Source organism: Carassius carassius, chromosome 47 (genome assembly GCF_963082965.1).
Source record: "Carassius carassius chromosome 47, fCarCar2.1, whole genome shotgun sequence".
Lineage (NCBI taxonomy): Eukaryota > Metazoa > Chordata > Actinopteri > Cypriniformes > Cyprinidae > Carassius > Carassius carassius.
In genome coordinates this window covers 6,963,574-6,983,060 of record NC_081801.1, presented here as the reverse complement: position 1 = coordinate 6,983,060, position 19,487 = coordinate 6,963,574, and the positions used below count along the sequence as shown (strand labels likewise).

The window sequence follows — 19,487 nt, the reverse complement described above, 5'->3', positions numbered from 1 at the left end:
ATGTTGTACATTCTCTACTGAATAAGCACCAATCATAAATGTAAAAGTATGATTAAATTTAACTTACCTTTCAAAGCCACACGAGGATAATGGCGACGTCTTCATGGATTTTCAGCAGCGACGATTGGAAATGCGTGGGCGGAGTCTAATTACGTCTCTATGGAGCTTGTTTAACACTGATGATCAACTCTGTGAAATAACTCCAACACCAAACACCATTTTACTCTGAATGTGTTCAAATTACTCTTTGGGTGTTGAAATCAACTCGGAAATGTTTAACACTGAAATTTCAACTCTCCAATTTTTGCTGTGGAGAGAATCTGATGGTGAAGGAGAAAGAGTATGTATCCTAACAAAAGACATCTGGTCATTCTTTTCTTTAATGTAAAAGCAGGTTTGTTTGTCCTTCCAGTAGCTGACTTCTTTACCTGCTGGATGATGATGCAAGTTTTTAGTAGAATTATTTTGTGGAGGACACACACACTTGCTTAATCAAGCTACTTCGCCAATGAGCACACCAAAGCTAAAGTGAAGCTCTTAAATTGTCATATGGCTTTAGAAGATTTGAATAAGTTGTGTACCAGTTTTACAATATTTCTATGGTGCTTTTGCATACTTTCTCATACTCTCTCATTGTAACTGCATGAACATGAACATGATTCCTATTGCATTTTGTTTAAGAAAGAAAAGTAAAATAATGCAGAATTTTGAGTTTTGATTGAATCAGCTATTGTTTGTTGGATAATATTGATTGTGGAACTCTAAAATACTCACTGTATATGTTTACACACAGGCCAACGATGCCTCGGGGAACACCTGGAACTGGCTCTACTTCATCCCTCTCATCATCATTGGCTCATTCTTTATGCTTAACCTCGTCCTGGGAGTCTTATCAGGGTATGTATGCATTTGTTCTTTTTCTCTCTATTCTCTTTTGTTTTTTGTTAAAATCTAGTTTTGTAACAAATATTACTGATCTTTTGTATTCTAGAAATGCCTGCCATTTCACAGTAATATTATTGTGTTTTTTTGATATATAATCTTTTCTTTTGTTTCCTTTATTAATAAAGCACTTTCATTTTGTCTGTATCATGACTGTTTATTTCAGAATCAAATTTGTTATTATTATTGTTATTATTATGCATTTGGCAGACACTTTTATCCAAAGCGACTTACAGTGCATTCAGGCTAACATTTTTTACCTTACATGTGTTCCCTGGGAATCGAACCCACAACCTTTTGTACTGGTAACGCAATGCTCTACCACTGAGCCACAGGAACACTATTATATTCATTAACATTTGTTCTGTAAAAAATTCTGAATGTACAGTAAGCTACTTAAAATAATTGTTTCATAATGTAAAAAGTGCATTATTGTCTTTCAGTGTTGGGGGTAACGAGTTACAAAGTAACGGATTACAGTAACTTTATTACTTTTTTGGGTAACGAAGTAAAGTAACGCATTACACTAATAATATTGGTAACTACACTACTTTACTAGATTATAGGAACGCGCTTTCCTGCGTTACACATGCCGTGTTTGCCTGTGTGTAAAGTTCTGTGCTGGGTTTCCCGATAACGATTGATCTTAGAGCTTAACCCTTAAAGACCGAGACAGCCGCCCGCGGCTAAAAATAACTATTATTCTTTAATGTTTAATAACTTTTGAACTGCCCTCCAATCTGAATGCTTCAAAAAGTGATGTAAAGCAGAGATTCCTATTTATCTCATTATAGATATTCAGAGGCGCCGTAGTGTACGTGATTACGTCATTGCATTTTGACAACATTGATTCGTCAGAAGAAACCAATGCTTTCGTTCCTCTGAGCCAAACAGAAATGATTGTTGATGCTTAGTCCCACCCCGTGCCCAGATTGGTTCAAACTGCCCCATATTAAACCAATATTAATTATTATTAATATTTTGAACTACTACTTAACATATTGTTTTGTAAAATGAACGAAAACAAAGTGAAAGTAAAGTCTGTCGTGAGTGCTTGAATACAAAAACACAATAAGATATTTGCATGAGAAAACTCTATTTTTTTTCTGTTGCACTCTGAATATTTCGCACTCATTTTGTGTGTAGTTTGTGAACCATTTGCACTGTTTAGCACTGTATTGTTGAAGACAATTTGTGCAATTGTTTTTACTATATCCTGCATAGTTTGTGTTTATTGTTCATACTGAGATTGAAAATATATTTCTCAGAAGAAGAAAAGGAAATGCAATTTATCTTCAAAAGAAAATCTAAATGAATGTTTTATGCCTTCATTTGAAATTTAAATACACAACAGAATTTCTGAGGGGAAAAAAACATTTCATAAGGCTATTTTAAGAAAATGTTTATAAATGAAGTTGTTTTTATGCATTTAAATAATTACACATGTTAAAAAAATAAAACATATGGTGAAGAAAAAATAAAACATTTCATAGGGCCCTAAACATGTAATTTTTGTTAAACTTTTAGTAAATTGCTGTGAAAATTTATAAGTGTTATGATTTAAATTAATTAGACATGCTTTTTGATAAATACAATTATTCATCAAACAGATTTATAGGGCCCTAAAAAAAGTAAAGTGAAGTAATAAGTAGTGAAGTTACTTTTCAAATGCAGTAACTAGTAAAGTATTCTCATTACAATTTACAGAAGTAACTAGTAACTAGTAACTAGTAACTAATTACATTTTTTGAGTAACTACCCCAACACTGTTGTCTTTGCTCTCAGGGAGTTTGCCAAAGAAAGAGAGCGAGTGGAGAAGAGGCAGGAATTCTTGAAGCTTCGCAGACAGCAGCAGATTGAGAGAGAGCTCACTGGCTACCTGGAATGGATATGCAAAGCAGGTATATCTACACTCCACTGTATTCATATTTTTGAATTCTTTGATATACATCTGATTCTGAAAAGTTTTCGACTGTTACACCTACATTTCCTGGGATTTACTTTATAACAGACAGGATTAAGAAAATACTCAATGTCACAATCAAAATCTTCAAATCATATGATAATTCTCAGCATTTCCTTTTTTTGCAGAGAATGGTGCAGTATGGATTGTGAATAGATTTTGTGCCAAAAAAAGTGTACTTTTCATATTTTTGTCGCTGTTGTTGCATTAGACTTGAACATGAACAAGCCTTACATATTTACAAAATACTGCATAATGGTTTTACTGACACTCTTGCTGATATTTATTCATTACAGAGGAGGTGCTGTTGGCGGAAGAGGATCAGAAAGCTGAGGAGAAATCCCCTCTGGATGGTGCGTGGTACAAGAAGAAACAGAACAACTCAGGTGAAAAGAGGGTTAGAGGGCTATGTCCCTGAGGCTGGTTTACCATAGTATCCTGTGATAAACCAGGCCCTCAAATGTGATCATGATTTTGCACTGTTATAGGGCAAAATGGCTTTTGGGAATCTGTGCTGTTTAAAATGTGATCTTTTCACCTGGGCATAGTTATCTAGAAAAGTGAATATCTAGATAACTATCTAGATATACCCACCCCCCATCCCCCATCGGGTGTTATTGTATTGTTTGTGGCACACTTGTTACTAGGTATAAAGGTCTGGTACCTTGGGTTAAGATTGTTCGAAGGATGACTTGCTAACATTGCTGCTGAGGAACTACTGCATTACTACTTTCAATAAATTCTTCTCCCTACAAGAACTTTGATCAAGCTTACTTATTTTACGTATAATAAAAAAATGAAATCATTGGTGAGCCACTCAAACGACTTTGGGGTTAATTTTTCTATTTGTGTTTCTGTGTCTGTGTCTGTGTCTGTGTGTGTGTGTGTGTGTGTGTGTGTGTGTGTGTGTGTGTGTGTGTGTGTGTGCGTGTGCACATATTTTGTTTTCAGTCCTGAAAAGAACGAAAAGCAGGAAGGGTAGGAATGACCTCATCAGTGCTGAAGAGGGAGAGGAACGTTTCACAGACATCTCCTCTGTTGGTAAGCCTTGACCTTTGACCTTCAGTTCATCAGGTGACTTAAACACAGTTAAGCTTGAGTAGATACTTCCTTCTATTTGAAATTTAAAAGGCTGATAATCCTAAACACTTATGTGTCTTAGACTAACTCTTTCATGAATAACAAATGCATTGCCACTGATCTGAATAAAATACAGTTCATATTCTTGTCTGTATTATACATTGTTAGATTAAAGATGAAGTTACTGTAGTAGCTCTGTGATCAGAGTTTGGATATCTTCCCTTGTGTTTTGAATGTATTTTTCATCTTTCTAGCGCCACCTGGATCACCTTTTGCCAGAGCTAGCCTGAAGAGCTCTAAGAACGATAGCTCCTCGTATTTTCGGCGAAAAGAAAAGAGGATACGCTTTTTCATTCGGCGAATGGTGAAGGCGCAAAGTTTCTACTGGATCGTTTTGTGTTTGGTGGGATTAAACACAATGTGTGTGGCCATGGTCCATTACGACCAGCCAGAGTGGCTCACCAGGGCCCTGTGTAAGCAAAGCAAATACAACATTTATTCATATACTGTGTAAAAAAGCTAGAATTTTGGGGGTATTTAGTTTGGCTTTTTAGCATGTCAGTTTTTCATGCAGCATTACTTGCAAACATGAAAGATTTAAAATAGACGTTTAATAGTGTCTCATTTCAGTTTCTCAAACATAAAACTACTTGATCAGTTTAATTAATTTCTGTGTGTAGTTTAAAGTAGTTGAAACTGTCAGTTTCAGTGAATAAATTCAAAACTGATTCATTGTGATGTGTTTGCAGCATCACTCAAAACGTAGTATGTGACATTTTTGTATATTTAGTGTTATTTATTCATTTCCTTTTTTTTAAATTTGCTTTTATTTGTAAGTTTTTAGCTTTCATTTTAATTTTAGTTGGTTTTATACATTTTATTAAGTGCTTTGTCATTTTTATATGCTTTTTAGATATTTCTACTTATTTTATTTTTATTTAAGGTTTACTTTGAGTGATTTCAGTACTTCGACTTATTTATTTTTTATGTAATATTTAATTTCTTTTTAGTTTTAGTCAACAGTAGCAACACTGCATATATTAAAATGCTTTAAAAGTATTGTAAAAGTTGAAATATATGCTGGTAAACATTGATGTTCATTATTGTGTATTTTTGAATTGTAATAAATAGAAGATTTAATTAAATATTTAAACCATAGTCAAATAAGGTTACATTTGTATTAATATTCATTGGTATAATAATAGATCCTCTGAGCATATTCGTTTTTTTTATCAATTTAAAATCATATGATGTAAATAAATATTTAGATATAAATGCATTTCAATAAATATTACTTTAAATATTGAACCTATATATAATTTATTTAATAATAAAAGCTTATACTGAAGATGACAAAAGGCTGAAAAATATTGATATATTTTTCCTTTTAGCTGTGTTGTCCAGCTCTACCTTGTAAGAAGTTTAGTTTTGAAGGTTTGTGTGGGAAAAGCTTGGGTGTTGACAGATAACCTTATCTCTCCTTTCATTTCTGTGGGCTGTTAGACCTGGCAGAGTTTGTATTCCTGGGTCTGTTTCTGACAGAGATGACTCTGAAGATGTATGGCCTGGGGCCCAGAAACTACTTTCACTCCTCGTTCAACTGTTTTGACTTTGGGGTGAGTCACAGCACTCATGATTCAGACAGACCTGTGTGGTTGCATCCAGTCAGTCATTATCAGCCACTGTGATATACTTATGTCTACACTAAATCACCACAAGACCGTTCATGAGTTGTAGCTTAGCCACTTTACTCACATTCACTCCAACTGTGATTTTCTTGATATATTTTATGTGTATTCTAATTACCTTTTAAGATACCGTATTTTCCGGACTATAAGTGGCACTTTTTTTCATAGTTTGGCTGGTACTGCGACTTATAGTCAGGTGCGACTTATTTATCAAAATTAATTTGACATGAACCGAGAGAAATGAACCAAGAGAAAACATTACCGTCTACAGCCGCGAGAGGGCGCTCTATGCTGCTCAGTGCTCCTGTAGTCTACCACTGAAAACATAGAGCGCCGTCTCGCGGCTGTAGACGGTAATGTTTTCTCTTGGTTCTTGGTTCTAAGTAAATGCAACTCATAGTCCAATAAGACTAATATATGCTTTTTTCCTCATCATGACTATTTTTGGACTGATGTGACTTATACTCAGGTGCAACTTATAGTCCGAAAAATATGGTATATATATTTTTCTGGTTAATATTTTAATACATTTTATTTAAATGAGACACTACACAAAATAAACTTGTATAACTGAGAGATTCTTGGTGATTTTTGATTTCTCAGGTAATTGTGGGGAGTATATTTGAGGTGGTGTGGGCAGCGATCCAGCCTGGTGCATCTTTTGGGATCAGTGTTCTGAGAGCCCTGCGCCTGCTCCGTATTTTTAAAGTAACCAAGTAAGTGGATGAATACACTCCTGTATTGTGTGATCTGCGAATGCTTTCAAACTTGGGTTAGGTCAAAACAATCACATATCTAAATATTGCAACTGATATTGCACTGATAATTAAGATCTGGAATTCCTGGTACTTTAGAATAAACCACATGACCAACATTTTTTACATAAAGTATACTCTCTGAAACTAGTGTTTAATAATACCTATAATAAATCTTGACATGTTGTCCATCACAAATGTGTAAAACTAATGAGTACTTTTTTAATATTATTGATTTCTTAATAAAAAAATAGAAAATCAATAATATTAAAATAGTACTCATTAGTTTTAAACATTTATGTTTATATAAGCTATATATATATATATATATATATATATATATATATATATATATATATATATATATATATTTAAAACATAATTTTTTTTTCAAGTTAATTCTATGTGTTAATTTTCTCTCTCTCTCTCTCTGTAGGTATTGGAACTCTTTGCGGAATCTTGTGGTTTCACTGTTAAACTCCATGAAGTCCATCATTAGCTTGCTCTTCCTCCTCTTCCTCTTCATCGTAGTGTTTGCCCTGCTAGGCATGCAACTCTTCGGGGGCCAGTGAGTGATTTCTAAAATTTTCCTCCATTTTTCCAGCCATTTCTGTCCATTTCCCCCTCGGAATTAAGAAAAAAAAAGTTTTTTTATATGCCCAATATTCTTCACCAAACAGTGTGCAGATTAAAAGGTATGTAAAAGGTATATAACCTGGGCCATGCACTTTTTAAATAATTAATAGGCATAACCTTTTAAAATGCTTATGGTTCACATAACTACAATCACTTAAAAGTGACTGTGCTTCAGCAGAGTCTGTAAAGATGCTGGAATTGTAAATCTGCATGCATCCTTATGCCTTATGACCACAGCAGGCCTACCATGAAGCTCTGATAGAAGTTTCCATAACACCCCTGTGGCATCTGCTTCAGAGCAGTTTTCTGGAGCTGATCTTAAGTCTAACTGTGTTCTGTTGGACTGAGATCAGCCTAGGCTCCATCTGCTGGGGTACTGCTGATTTATCCATGAACAAAACTGGTCACAACATGTGCTTAACTGTGCAGCCTCATTTATGTAATGGGGTTGTAAAATGTCTCCTACTGTCAAGTGCAGTTTTTAATTTGAGTCGTTGTTGAGAAGAGAAGCTCTGGAGAGATTAGTATTTTCCTCAGACTTCCTGGACACTGGCTGCATCAAAAATCTGACAATTCTTTTGAATAAGTAATTACTACTTTGCCATTAAAAAAAAGAAAAACTTTCTTTATAGAATGAATGTGTGTAGTTTGAATGTATTCTGGATATACTACATTCGTCATTTTTCATTGTCAAGTGACCTACCAGCATCAGTTGTGTCACTTCGCTGCAATTCCCAAATCCTCTCCTGTGGCCTCCTGGAATAGTAAAGTGCCAACAGTAAGTCATCCGGGTACTTTTTGCCTCCCATTTCATAAATACTCTGAAATCCTACTACTCTTTTCATATAGCCGCTAAAATTGATTATACACATAGCCACTAAAAGCATTTTTGGTATTATATATATTTTTTTAATGTTATTATTTAGTCTGTTTCTGTTGCCATCTTAAATCAATTAATTCTATCGGATGCATTTTCAGAATATCAGTTCAATTCAATTCAATTCAAGTTTATTTGTATAGCGCTTTTTACAATACAAATCGTTACAAAGCAACTTTACAGAAAATTATGTTTATACAATATTTAGTAGTAGCTAGTAGTTTGTGCACGTTTGACAGGATTTTAGAAAAAGTAAAAAAAAAAAAAAATAATACAAGACTGTGACGAGTGGGGCGGGGCCGAGTGACGTGGGAGCGAGGCCGGTGGAGTGATTGGAGATGAACTACACCTGTTCGACCCGCCGGTCTCGAGGCCCACGGAGGAGATGGAAGGATATAAAACTGGAGCGACGTCAGTGAAGGACGAGAGAGGACCAGGCCTGGGCTTTTAGTTGTGTTTTGGTTTTATTTTGTGCGCATCAGTCGTCCGTGAGGGGCTGGTGCGCTGTTTTGTGTTTATTTTTGAATTATTAAATGTCGTTTGATTGTCTGCCGGTTCCCGCCTCCTTCTTCCGGATGAATATGAAAGGTTTTATCGTTACAAAGACATAGTCAGCTAGGCGATGAACTATCAATATTATTAATTAATAGTTATTATATGATGCAGTCACACATGTAGCAATAATTGTTAGTTCTGTTTGTTGATTTAAGGTTAGCATCATCTGGGGTCCTCTGAGGGTCAGCATCATCTCTTCTCAGGTGTTCTGGATCCAGACTGGAGCTTGTGTAAATCCGTGGCAAAACATAGAAACAAAATAGAGACATCATTAGCATAGCTGCTGATCCAACAAAGTAAAATTAGTTTAACCCAAGCTAATGAATAAAAATGCACATTTGATCAGATGCAACTACACTCACAATTTAAGACATACATTATTGGTATGCTTGGCGAAAGAGATGTGTTTTTAATCTAGATTTAAACAGAGAGAGTGTGTCTGAACCCCGAACATTATCAGGAAGGCTATTCCAGAGTTTGGGAGCCAAATGTGAAAAAGCTCTACCTCCTTTAGTGCACTTTGCTATCCTAGGAACTACCAAAAGTCCAGCGTTTTGTGACCTTAGGGAGCGTGATGGATTGTAACGTGGTAGTTAGGTACGCAGGAGCTAAACCATTTAGGGCCTTATAGGTAAGTAATGATAATTTGTAACTGATACAGATAATTTGTAATATCAGTACATCCATCCATCATCTTCTCCCTTCTTTTCTGCAATCCTTCTGTCCTCGTGCCAGCTCTTGTGAACAGAGAGAGTGATTCAGCGTGCCAACAGGGATTTAAATCTACGCTCAGAGAATTGCCGAGCTGATTATGCAGTGTGTCTGCTTGCTTTAATGAAGGGCACCCCGCTGACAAGCAGTGTGATGAATGAAAGCTTTAGTCATCATCCTTCCTCTTTCTCTCCCTTTTTTTGGCATTGGGCTACACATAACCAATTTAGTGTAGCTAGCAGTCAGTTATAAACTGTATCTGTTTAATACTTTTACTTCAAAATAGTTTTTTGCTGACCAGCCAAACCTCTTGAGCACAATGGATTGATGTGACTGGATGAATCTGGAGTATAGTGATAGTGTTAATTTATCATTGCAGTATGGGTGTTCACCGACACCGAGTTGTGCACAATTCTGTTGCACTCCATGCAGCTGCTTTTAACGCCAGAACGCGTTCTGTGTGAATGGCTGTTAGTCATCAGAGCCAGACCCTGTGTCTTAAGGAAGAAATGCATATTCAAGAGTCAGAATTCATACTCATGAGTCACTTCTGCCCTTCCAAATAAAGATCACTTGCACTAGTAGAACTATTTTTAATTTGACAGCATTTTTGATCTTCATTCTTGTTGATGTGTTCTGATAGGTGGTCATCTTGTGCATGTTGTGACGTCAGTGTACATGCACATCTCCCATTCCTATTTAAAGCCCACAGGGTGTTTTGGCTTTAGCTCAACTGTCTGTGTTTGTCGGCTGTGTTTTTAAAGTCTTGTCAAATTCCTTAAAATTTGTTAAATTACTGTCACGCAGATTACCAGTGAAAGGGCTGAGCATAAATATTCAAGTGGTTTGAAGAGACTTTCTAATTTAGTCTTTGCTCACTGAGTTTTCTGACCATCTGTGCCTGTTAAAATGCAAGTTGATTTTTTAATTCTTGTGGTTCAGAGAAATATCTACGGTTGATATAACCAACATGGTAGGTAAATTAGATGAAGTATTTGAAGTCTTACCCTCCAGCAGAACATCCTGTCAAATGAGCCTCTGTCAGCATTTTCAGCTCAGGTTTGTTCTCTGACGTGTTTGCATGTGTAGGTGTGAAATACATTTGCAAAAAACTGTTAGACCCTTCACTGGCAATTACAAAATCAGTTTTATTCTTTGTTAATTTTTGCTTTTGCAGTTCTGTGTAATCAAGCACATTCTAAGCTTCTTGTACTCTATGAGTGAACAGCCTTTTGTTTGAGCGAGGATGCAATAAGGCATCTAATGCAACTTCTGTTGGAAACCTCTTTATGTTTAAGATGTAAGGCTAGTTCACACATCCCACGACAAGCCAGGACTGAATGATACGTCCTTTCCACCATCATTCACTGTTGTGAAAGCAAGCGTGCTCTGAATCTCCTTTATGAATGGATGAGTCACCAATGTGTTCTTGTGTTTCCCTTGAAGACCAGACTGTGAAATGCAATTTGGAGAGAGTTAAAGATGGCAGGACTGAAAGAGAACTCTGAAATCTAAAAATAAAATGCTAGAAAGAGGATGGGAATGATAGGGATGGATCAAAAAAGAAGAAAACTGATCCTCCAGGTCATTTCATCTGAGGCAGGGACAAATATTTCTTGCCTCACGTGCAAGAGGTCGTGAATCTGAGCCTGGCTTGAATGACAGTTTGTCATTATATCAGAAATGGAGGTGTGTGGCTGAATGTTATTTGATTTCAATGGAATTATATGGGTGTGAGAGCCTCCATTTTTGTATGACATATATGCTATTAAAGTTTTTATGGGGTTGAGATGAAAGACAGGGGTGCCAAAGCCCTTCTAGATAGAGATTAGGGTCTCTGTGTTTAACGTTTTCATCCAGAAGGTGAATAAGAAATTAAAATAAAGCTAAAAACAAGCCATATATTATTTGAGTATGAATGTTACACTGTTCTTAACATTTAAACCCACAAGTAACTGATGATAAGTGCTGTGCTCAAGGGAACAAGTGATGGGAAAACAGAATTTTGATCCTAGTAACTCAGTATCTTTTTTTTTACAGCCCTGCAATTAAAAGAAAACTAGAAGTGACATAAAAAATTGTCAACGTACCTCTGAAGCCTGTTTTACACCAAATGCACTGAAGCTCTCTCTCTCTCTTTTGTCCCAACCAGGTTTAACTTTGAAGATGAAACTCCCACTACAAACTTTGACAGCTTTCCTGCAGCCATAATGACGGTCTTCCAGGTATACTTTATTTTAATTTGACCTTGTGAATGTTAATGTGTTTTTTCATGTATTAAAGTGTAAGACTGTTTGGTGTGCTTGATCTGTTTATGCCTCTTGCAGATTTTGACAGGAGAGGACTGGAATGCAGTGATGTATCATGGGATAGAGTCCCAGGGTGGCGTTCGGGGTGGAATGTTCTCCTCTGTCTACTTCATTGTTCTTACACTGTTTGGAAACTGTATCCTGTTGTACATTTGTTCACATTGTTGGATCATCAGGAACAAGACTATTTAAAATGCATCTAGATTAAAAAGTCCAACATATGGAGAATCAAATAGTGAATATTGTCTGAGGCAAAGATAATTGTTAAAATAAATATTGTATATTAATTTCAGTTCATTTATTCAAGAAAGAAAAATGTTTTACACATTTTAATGGAAGAAAGTAAATAAAAAAATCTGTAAAATTTCTTGGAATTATTGATAAAATGTAATCGATTTTTAATGCAAATTGAATTTATATCGAATGAAATGCGATATGAAATTCAAACAATTCTCTAACCTGATAACTAGACACACTTCTCAATGTATTCTTGGCCATCGCTGTGGATAACCTTGCCAATGCACAGGAGCTGACAAAGGTACTCTGGCCTTAATAAAAGCTCCCTGTCGCCTGATTTATGATCATTTTATTTAGTTTTTTTTTTTGTTATCATGCTTACATTGTCACAAAACACCCTGAGGATGTAGGTTTCTTTTATCCTAATCATTTATTTCTGCAATGTCTATGCTTTTAGGATGAAGAGGAACAAGAGGAGGCAGCGAAGAAGAGCATCGCTCTTCAGAAGGCCATGGAGGTGAAGGAGGTCAGCCCCATGTCTGCTGCCAACATCTCTATAGCAGCGTAAGTGTCTGCCTTTTTTCAACTGTATTTTTTTTTATATGCTATGGAACATTTCCTCTAATGTGCACTGTACAGTAGCTGTTATTTGTTACTTCTCTATTAAGTTTTGTGATCGCTTGATTGTTTGTCCAGTCAATGTCAGTGTGACCCTGACCTCCCCTTAAACCTGCTCTGTGTAGTCTGTTCTTCATAAATTTGTTGCTTTAGGGTAATGAGTTATATCAAATCAATGTTATTATAGTTTAATTATGTCATCTGCAGAGATTATTATGGTGCCATATGTGTTTTACATATGCTAATTTTGCCTGCAAGCTTCTGCAAGGTAAAAAACCCAAATTACTGACAGGTGGACAGACAGAGTGACATCACCCTGAATGCCATCTGCTCCCTCCCTTTAATTTGTGTTTGTGTCTCATTCTTTTGTTTTTGTTTTTTTGTTTCACATGTGCAGTTTTGTAAAGCAAAATCGAGATGCAATCTCTCGCAGGTCTTCAGTCTGCAGCGTTCACTCACCGTGAGTTTTGCTCTCACTTACTCCTCTCGTCTCCTCTCCTCTCGTCTCCTCTCGTCTCCTCTCGTCTCCTCTCCTCTCCTCTCCTCTCCTCTCCTCTCCTCTCCTCTCCTCTCCTCTCCTCTCCTCTCCTCTTTCTATTCCTATTCCTATTCCCATATCTCTACCTATTCCAGTCACTTTCACCTTCAGCTTTAATCCTCTCATTGTTTTTCCTTCTCTGTCTTTTTGGTTGTAGCTCATCTCATTGATTTTGGGGGATGATCATAGCATCAATTTTAATAGTAAACAAATGCTTTCATACAGAATCATATACATGTCTATATGGCTGGTGTTAGTATGGTTAGTAGTTGATTATTTTAGTGCTCTTTAAAGACAACAAAACTCTTGAAGTTAGAACTACAAAAGGAACGTTTGTCAAGACAAACTTTGAATGCCGGCTTGACAGATTGTGTGAAAAAAATGTTGTCTGTTCTATTGTTTAAAAAAAAAAACTTGGGCAAAATTTTTTTAGTTTTTATATAGTTATATATAATTAATATTTGCTAGCATGCTAAACAGAGCAGTCTGGGTGTGCTGTCTGCAAGCTTTAGTGACTATTTGGATCAACGGCCTTTGTACTGTGTGGGTTTGTTCTTTGTGTGTGTGTGTGTGTGTGTGTGTGTGTGTGTGTGTGTGTGTGTGTGTGTGTGTGTGTGTGTGTGTGTGTGTGTGTGTGTGTGTGTGTGTGTGTGTGTGTGTGTGTGTGTGTGTGCGTGTGCATGCAAGGGATAGAATGGCACTTTTTTCACCAAGAAACAGCATAATCATTTGGTGCATTGAAAGTATATTCAAATCTGAGGGTTCATGTTGTTTGTCTGTGTTAAGTTTTCCTTTCTCTCTAGTTGTACTTTCCTTCTCTCTTGACCTCTTTTCATATAATGTGTTTGTCTTTAACATGTCTGTCGTTTTTGTGTTGTGCCACCCTGAATGTATCTCTAAGGAGTTATGTCTACCCTCCATGTCGTCGCTTTGTGAGGTATAGTGACACGACTCAGGATGCTTTTGTTATTTTTTTTTCGACTTTAGTTGTTTTTATCATTATTACATGCTATTAGCACATCATTAGGGCTTCTGAGTCACTGTAGTCCCATGATGCTCTTTGTCCCCCCTTAGCAATGGAACAGCATTTGGTGTTGGACATAAGTGAAAAGCATGAGTCACAGAGCATGACATACAGATTATGCTGAAACTATTGTTTATAGAAAAACCTCTATGCCAACCACTGTTTCACTCAAATGCTTGAGAACAACCAATAAGAATTTCTCCTTATGTGTTACATACAGTAGAAGAAATAAAGGTTACAGGCTTGAAACAGCATGAAGTGGAATAACCGTGTGACAGCACTTTCATTATTGGGTGAACTTTCATTTTAAATTTGCCATAACTTACAAAGTTTAGTTAAGCTTAGTCATTTATGTTTATTATTTTGTCCCTTTGAAGTCCAGAGTAGCTGGTTGTTTGTATACTATAGCTTTAAGAATTAAAGAATGACCCGTGCCTTTAAGATGTACTGTACAACCTATATTTAGATCGGTATTACTATTATAGTATGTATTAATGTTTTAAATTAACATTTTATTTTTTTAATTTTTAGTTTTCATGTTAAATTTAGTTTAAGTTTTAGTAATTTTGTTATGTGCTTTATCGTTTATATTGGTTTTTATTTAAATATTTCTATAAAGCTTTATTTGTATTTCTATTTTAGTACTTTTTAATACTGCAATAGCAACAAGTTTTAGTCTAATGTAAAACTCTCATGATGTCATGAAGTTTAAAGAGATAGTCCACCCAAAACGGAAAATTCTGTCATAATTTATTCATATAAATAATAAAAAGATATTTTGAAGAAAGTTGGTAACCAAACGGTTTCGGTTCCCATTGACTTCCGCTGTATGGGCAAAAAATGCATTACATTTCTGTAAGAATTCATATGGTTACCAAAGTTCTTCAGAACATCATATTTTTTACACAGGAAAAAAAGTAAGTCAAGTTTGGAACAACATGAGGGTGAGTGACAGAATTTTAATTTCTGTGGGTGTATTATCCCTTTAACCATGATCAGTGTTATTTCGAGTGGTCAACAGTGGTGGGCTCATGGATGTGGGTGTTATCGGAGGTAATACAAAGTGATTTGCGTAATTCAGGTGAATATTCTCCCGTCCCTCAGTAAAGAGCAGCAGAGGTCACTGCAGAAGTTGTCCATATGGGAGCAGCGCACCACCCAGCTGCGTAGACACAACCTGCGTAACAGCAGCGAGGCCCTTTACAATGAACTAGAGCCTGAAGAGCGTCAGCGCATGTCTTCAGCGCTCCATCTGCGGCCCGACATGAAGACCCACCATGATCGTCCGCTTGTAGTGGAGCACAGAGACAGCACAGTGGACAATTCCAGGACTGACACAGAGGGAGACACTCCAGACGTTCAGCTGTCCTCTAGCCAACCAAGGAAGCATCATCAATTTCGAGGAGAGAACGGAGATGCTGGAGAGGGGAGGCTCCATAGACACCACAGCCAAAACAGGGAGCACCAGGACACCCTGGAGCACAGCAGCAATCAGGAAGGAGGACACAGGAACCACCACACAGCTGGTTCTCCTGAGGAGGGCATAGGGTTGGAGGAGAGAGAACGCAGACACCACCATTCTCGCCGATCCAGAGAGGTCAACGGGAATGGCAATGGCACGATTGGTAATCGTGGCAGAGGCGAAGATAGGATACGAGATCACAGAGACGGCGAAGGAGGGAATGGAGAAAGGAGGAGACACCGGCCACGTGTTAAAGCCCAGTCCACACTGGATGGAGAAGAATGCAGGGAAAAACACAGGTACATTAATTTCTCAGACTGTATGGTGGCCTCAGAAACTATTTGGACACTTATAGGGATAGTCCACCCAAAAATAAAAATTCTGACATCATGTACTCACCCTCATGTCTTTTCAACCTGTATTGCATTATTTTTTTCTGCAAATAAAAACAAAGAAATACAATTCTGACATCATGTACTCACTCTCATGTTTTTTTTTTTTTACCTGTATACATTACTTTTTTTCTGCAAAAAAAATTAAATAAAATAAATTCTGACATCATGTACTCACCCTCATGTTTTCATACTGTATGCATTTCTTTATTTTCTGCAAGTCTCTGCTTGAAAAATCTCTGCTGTTTTCTTTCAAATAAATGACATTTCTTTGATGTTTTTTTTATAATGCAGTGCCATTCATCATTTATTGTGAGACATTTTAAGACCATAGACATGCTGAATAGACTGACATTGAATGCATGATCAGACATGGCATTTTTCCTACAATTTCATTTTTGCTTTGATTTGCATATACTTTGCAAACCATTAGGCAGCACTTTAACATATATTGAGTATGTATGTTGGATATATATATATATATATATATATTACAGGGGCAGACCAACAGGTACAGACAGCTTAGCAACCAGCCCTCTCCAGTCTCCTACTGAACAGAAGCCAGAAGAAAAAGATAATCTAAAGAACAGCACCAGAGTGGGCCCAACCGGAGTCAACATTCCTGTCACCATAACTGCCCCACCAGGAGAGACTGCAGTCATTCCCAGTAAGTATTTTTTTTTTATATCTTCTGCTTGAATAATATAAGCACATTGTGCCAAAAATAACACATCAATTGAATAATTTGACTAGTGACTTTTTCATATAATTAGTCATACATACATAGTGTATTTTACATATATCATTTTTTTGCAATACAAAAGGAGATGTCTAAAAAAATGTCCAAGCTGCCACCATTGGATGCAAAGATACCATAAAATTGTTCCATGCAACCCTAGAAAATAAGTTCAGTATAACAGCAGCCTAGGCATTATGCTGAATTACTCCATTCATGTTCCACAGGGGAAAAAGTGTTTTGAGTGACATGAGGGTAAATACAAGGTATATTTACAGAATACATGGTACATATACAGAATATTTACAGTATTTTTGGTTGCATTATCCCTTTAAGGGTTATCTACTTATTACATAATCATGTAGCGCCGCTTAGAAGATGTGACATTCTCTCCTCATCTTTGCTCTAATGATCATCTGTTTGACAGTGAACAACACTGATGGTGACAGTCTACTGCTGAATGAGGAAAAGAAGGATCTTGATGAGCTTAATCAGAATGCACCCAAACACATTCTGCCATACAGCTCCATGTTTGTGTTTGGTCCAACTAACCCGTGAGTTAAACCCCAATTATTATTTTTCAGAAAACTCTTGGGGAGAGATTTTAAATATGTATCACATATATAACTTGCCTCAATTTGCACAGAATTAGCATTTAGTTGTAACGTACTTGCTAAATATTGTGAATAAGTGTTGTTTCTTCATGTTGTCTCGACAGAGTGAGACGGTTGTGTCATTATGTGGTGAACCTACGGTACTTTGAGATGTGTATCCTCACAGTCATCACCATGAGCAGCATCGCCCTCGCTGCTGAAGACCCTGTGCAGGCCAATGCCCCGCGCAATGATGTAAGACACACAGACCTCCCTGGAAATGTCAGGAAATGTAAAATCTATAATATCCAAATCTGTCAAAAAAAAAGTTTGTGCATATATTATTTTTATGTAAGTTATACATTTTTTTTTTTTTTAATAATACTGTTTTATTTTTAAATAATACTGTTCATTTAATAAATGTTATCTATAAAATCCAGCAAACACTGATCTCATTGACACTGTCTTTCACTGTAAGCTTGGGTTATGACATCAGTGGTGTTTACATAACTCAAGAACAGTCGTGTACGGCAGTATGGCAGCCCTTGTCTGAACTGTCATGCTTAGGGTTGTCACTAGGGTTGGCAACTTTACTAAAGGAAAATACGGGACAATCGTGGTTTTTCATAGAAAAATAAGGGAAATACATACAGACACACACACACACACACACACACACACACACACACACATATATATATATATATATATACAGTACAGACCAAAAGTTTGGACACACCTTCTCATTCAAAGATTTTTCTTTATTTTCATGACTATGAAAATTGTAGATTCACACTGAAGGCATCAAAAATATGAATTAACACATGTGGAATTATATATGGAATTATTTACATAACAAAAAAGTGTGAAACAACTGAAAATATGTCATATTGTAGGTTCTTCAAAGTAGCCACCTTTTGCTTTGATTACTGCTTTGCACACTCTTGGCATTCTCTTGATGAGCTTCAAGAGGTAGTCACCTGAAATGGTCTTCCAACAGTCTTGAAGGAGTTCCCCGAGAGATGCTTAGCACTTGTTGGCCCTTTTGCCTTCTGTCTGCGGTCCAGCTCACCCCTAAACCATCTCGATTGGGTTCAGGTCCGGTGACTGTGGAGACCAGGTCATCTGGCACAGCACCCCATCACTCTCCTTCTTGGTCAAATAGCCCTTGATGCCTCAGTGTGACTCTACAATTTTCATAGTCATGAAAATAAAGAAAACTCTTTGAATGAGAAGGTGTGTCCAAACTTTTGGTCTGTACTGTATATATATATATATCAATTAAAATGTTATGGTTTTGGTGCTTAAAAGAATAAGGTCCAAGGTTAAGAATACGCTAGCAGTTACTTAAATGTAAAATGTTTTTCTCTCTTTAACATTAAAATAGTGAAAGATGACTTCCCTTATTGATCACGTCTTCCCTCATAAAAATAATCATGTTGTTTGCATCCGCCAAAACGACCGGATTTGCTGAAAACAGAAACACTGATGGTGAGGGTAACTGGCATTAACACAAGTCCTGCTCGCTGTGAAATGGTAGCGACCAGCCGTCGGAGGATTTCCACTTTTTCTCAGTTCGCTCCAATATACAGGATGGTTGGCAACCCTATTTGTCACTAGCCCCACTGACTGGCTTTTGCACAATATTTTTTATTTGGGACAGCCCGTGAGCAGATTTAAGTACCTATTGCCACCGCATTAGCCCATAATCGTTGCTAATTAAGCATTGTTTTCTGAATTACAGAGAATTACGTGTAAACGTGTCTCCAAGAAACCTATAGTCCACTGTATTTTCCTTCTAATTGATTCACTGAGCATCATCGGCTTGTACAATGAATCTCTGCTTTCATTATTTCACAGCTGCTCATGTGGAAGGATTGAAAGATAGAAAAAAAAACTTGAGTGTTCTCTTACGAGAGTATTCTCGTACTGCGTCTTAGCTAAGACGCTACGGGAAAAGTCTCTTTTCACGAAATACTGAAGCAAAAAATTATCCTTAATTTTGAATTTTTGTAAAGCGCATTTGCAGCAGTACACAGCCATAGGCGAGACGGCTCGCTCGCTCATTGGCTGCTTTGCAGCAAGTGCACAGCCTATCGAGCGCAGGCTGATGCAATATCAGACCAATTAGGACGCTTCGCGCCCATCACGCCACTTCCCGCCGAAACGGGTGTGGCCCGACCCTATAAAAGGAGCTCGAAAAGGCTGACTCACCTGATTTTTCATCTCTTCAGCGAAGCTCACGCATCGCTGGATCACGGAGGAAGCAAGCGCCGTCTGAGAGGCATATCAGCGGGACGAGCCATTCTGAAGCTGCTGGCCTCGCTGCCTTCTACTGCCGTTCTTGCTGCGCTGTCCGGCGCCTATATCC

At 37.0% G+C, this 19,487-nt stretch overlaps 1 protein-coding gene across 1 annotated transcript in view; it reads left to right on the top strand.

Annotated features, from left to right (window-relative positions):
• LOC132130013 (voltage-dependent N-type calcium channel subunit alpha-1B-like) overlaps window positions 1-19,487 on the top strand; it is a 121,544-nt gene that overhangs the window by 58,516 nt on the left and 43,541 nt on the right. The window contains exons 6-21 of the mRNA XM_059541579.1: window positions 794-897; window positions 2,728-2,843; window positions 3,202-3,291; window positions 3,857-3,946; window positions 4,240-4,458; window positions 5,489-5,601; window positions 6,277-6,389; window positions 6,865-6,996; window positions 11,360-11,432; window positions 11,535-11,652; window positions 11,987-12,054; window positions 12,211-12,317; window positions 12,769-12,831; window positions 16,285-16,454; window positions 16,951-17,077; window positions 17,242-17,371. Of these exons, the coding sequence (XP_059397562.1) occupies window positions 794-897; window positions 2,728-2,843; window positions 3,202-3,291; window positions 3,857-3,946; window positions 4,240-4,458; window positions 5,489-5,601; window positions 6,277-6,389; window positions 6,865-6,996; window positions 11,360-11,432; window positions 11,535-11,652; window positions 11,987-12,054; window positions 12,211-12,317; window positions 12,769-12,831; window positions 16,285-16,454; window positions 16,951-17,077; window positions 17,242-17,371 (1,833 nt within the window). The remainder of the gene's footprint in view (window positions 1-793; window positions 898-2,727; window positions 2,844-3,201; window positions 3,292-3,856; window positions 3,947-4,239; window positions 4,459-5,488; window positions 5,602-6,276; window positions 6,390-6,864; window positions 6,997-11,359; window positions 11,433-11,534; window positions 11,653-11,986; window positions 12,055-12,210; window positions 12,318-12,768; window positions 12,832-16,284; window positions 16,455-16,950; window positions 17,078-17,241; window positions 17,372-19,487) is intronic.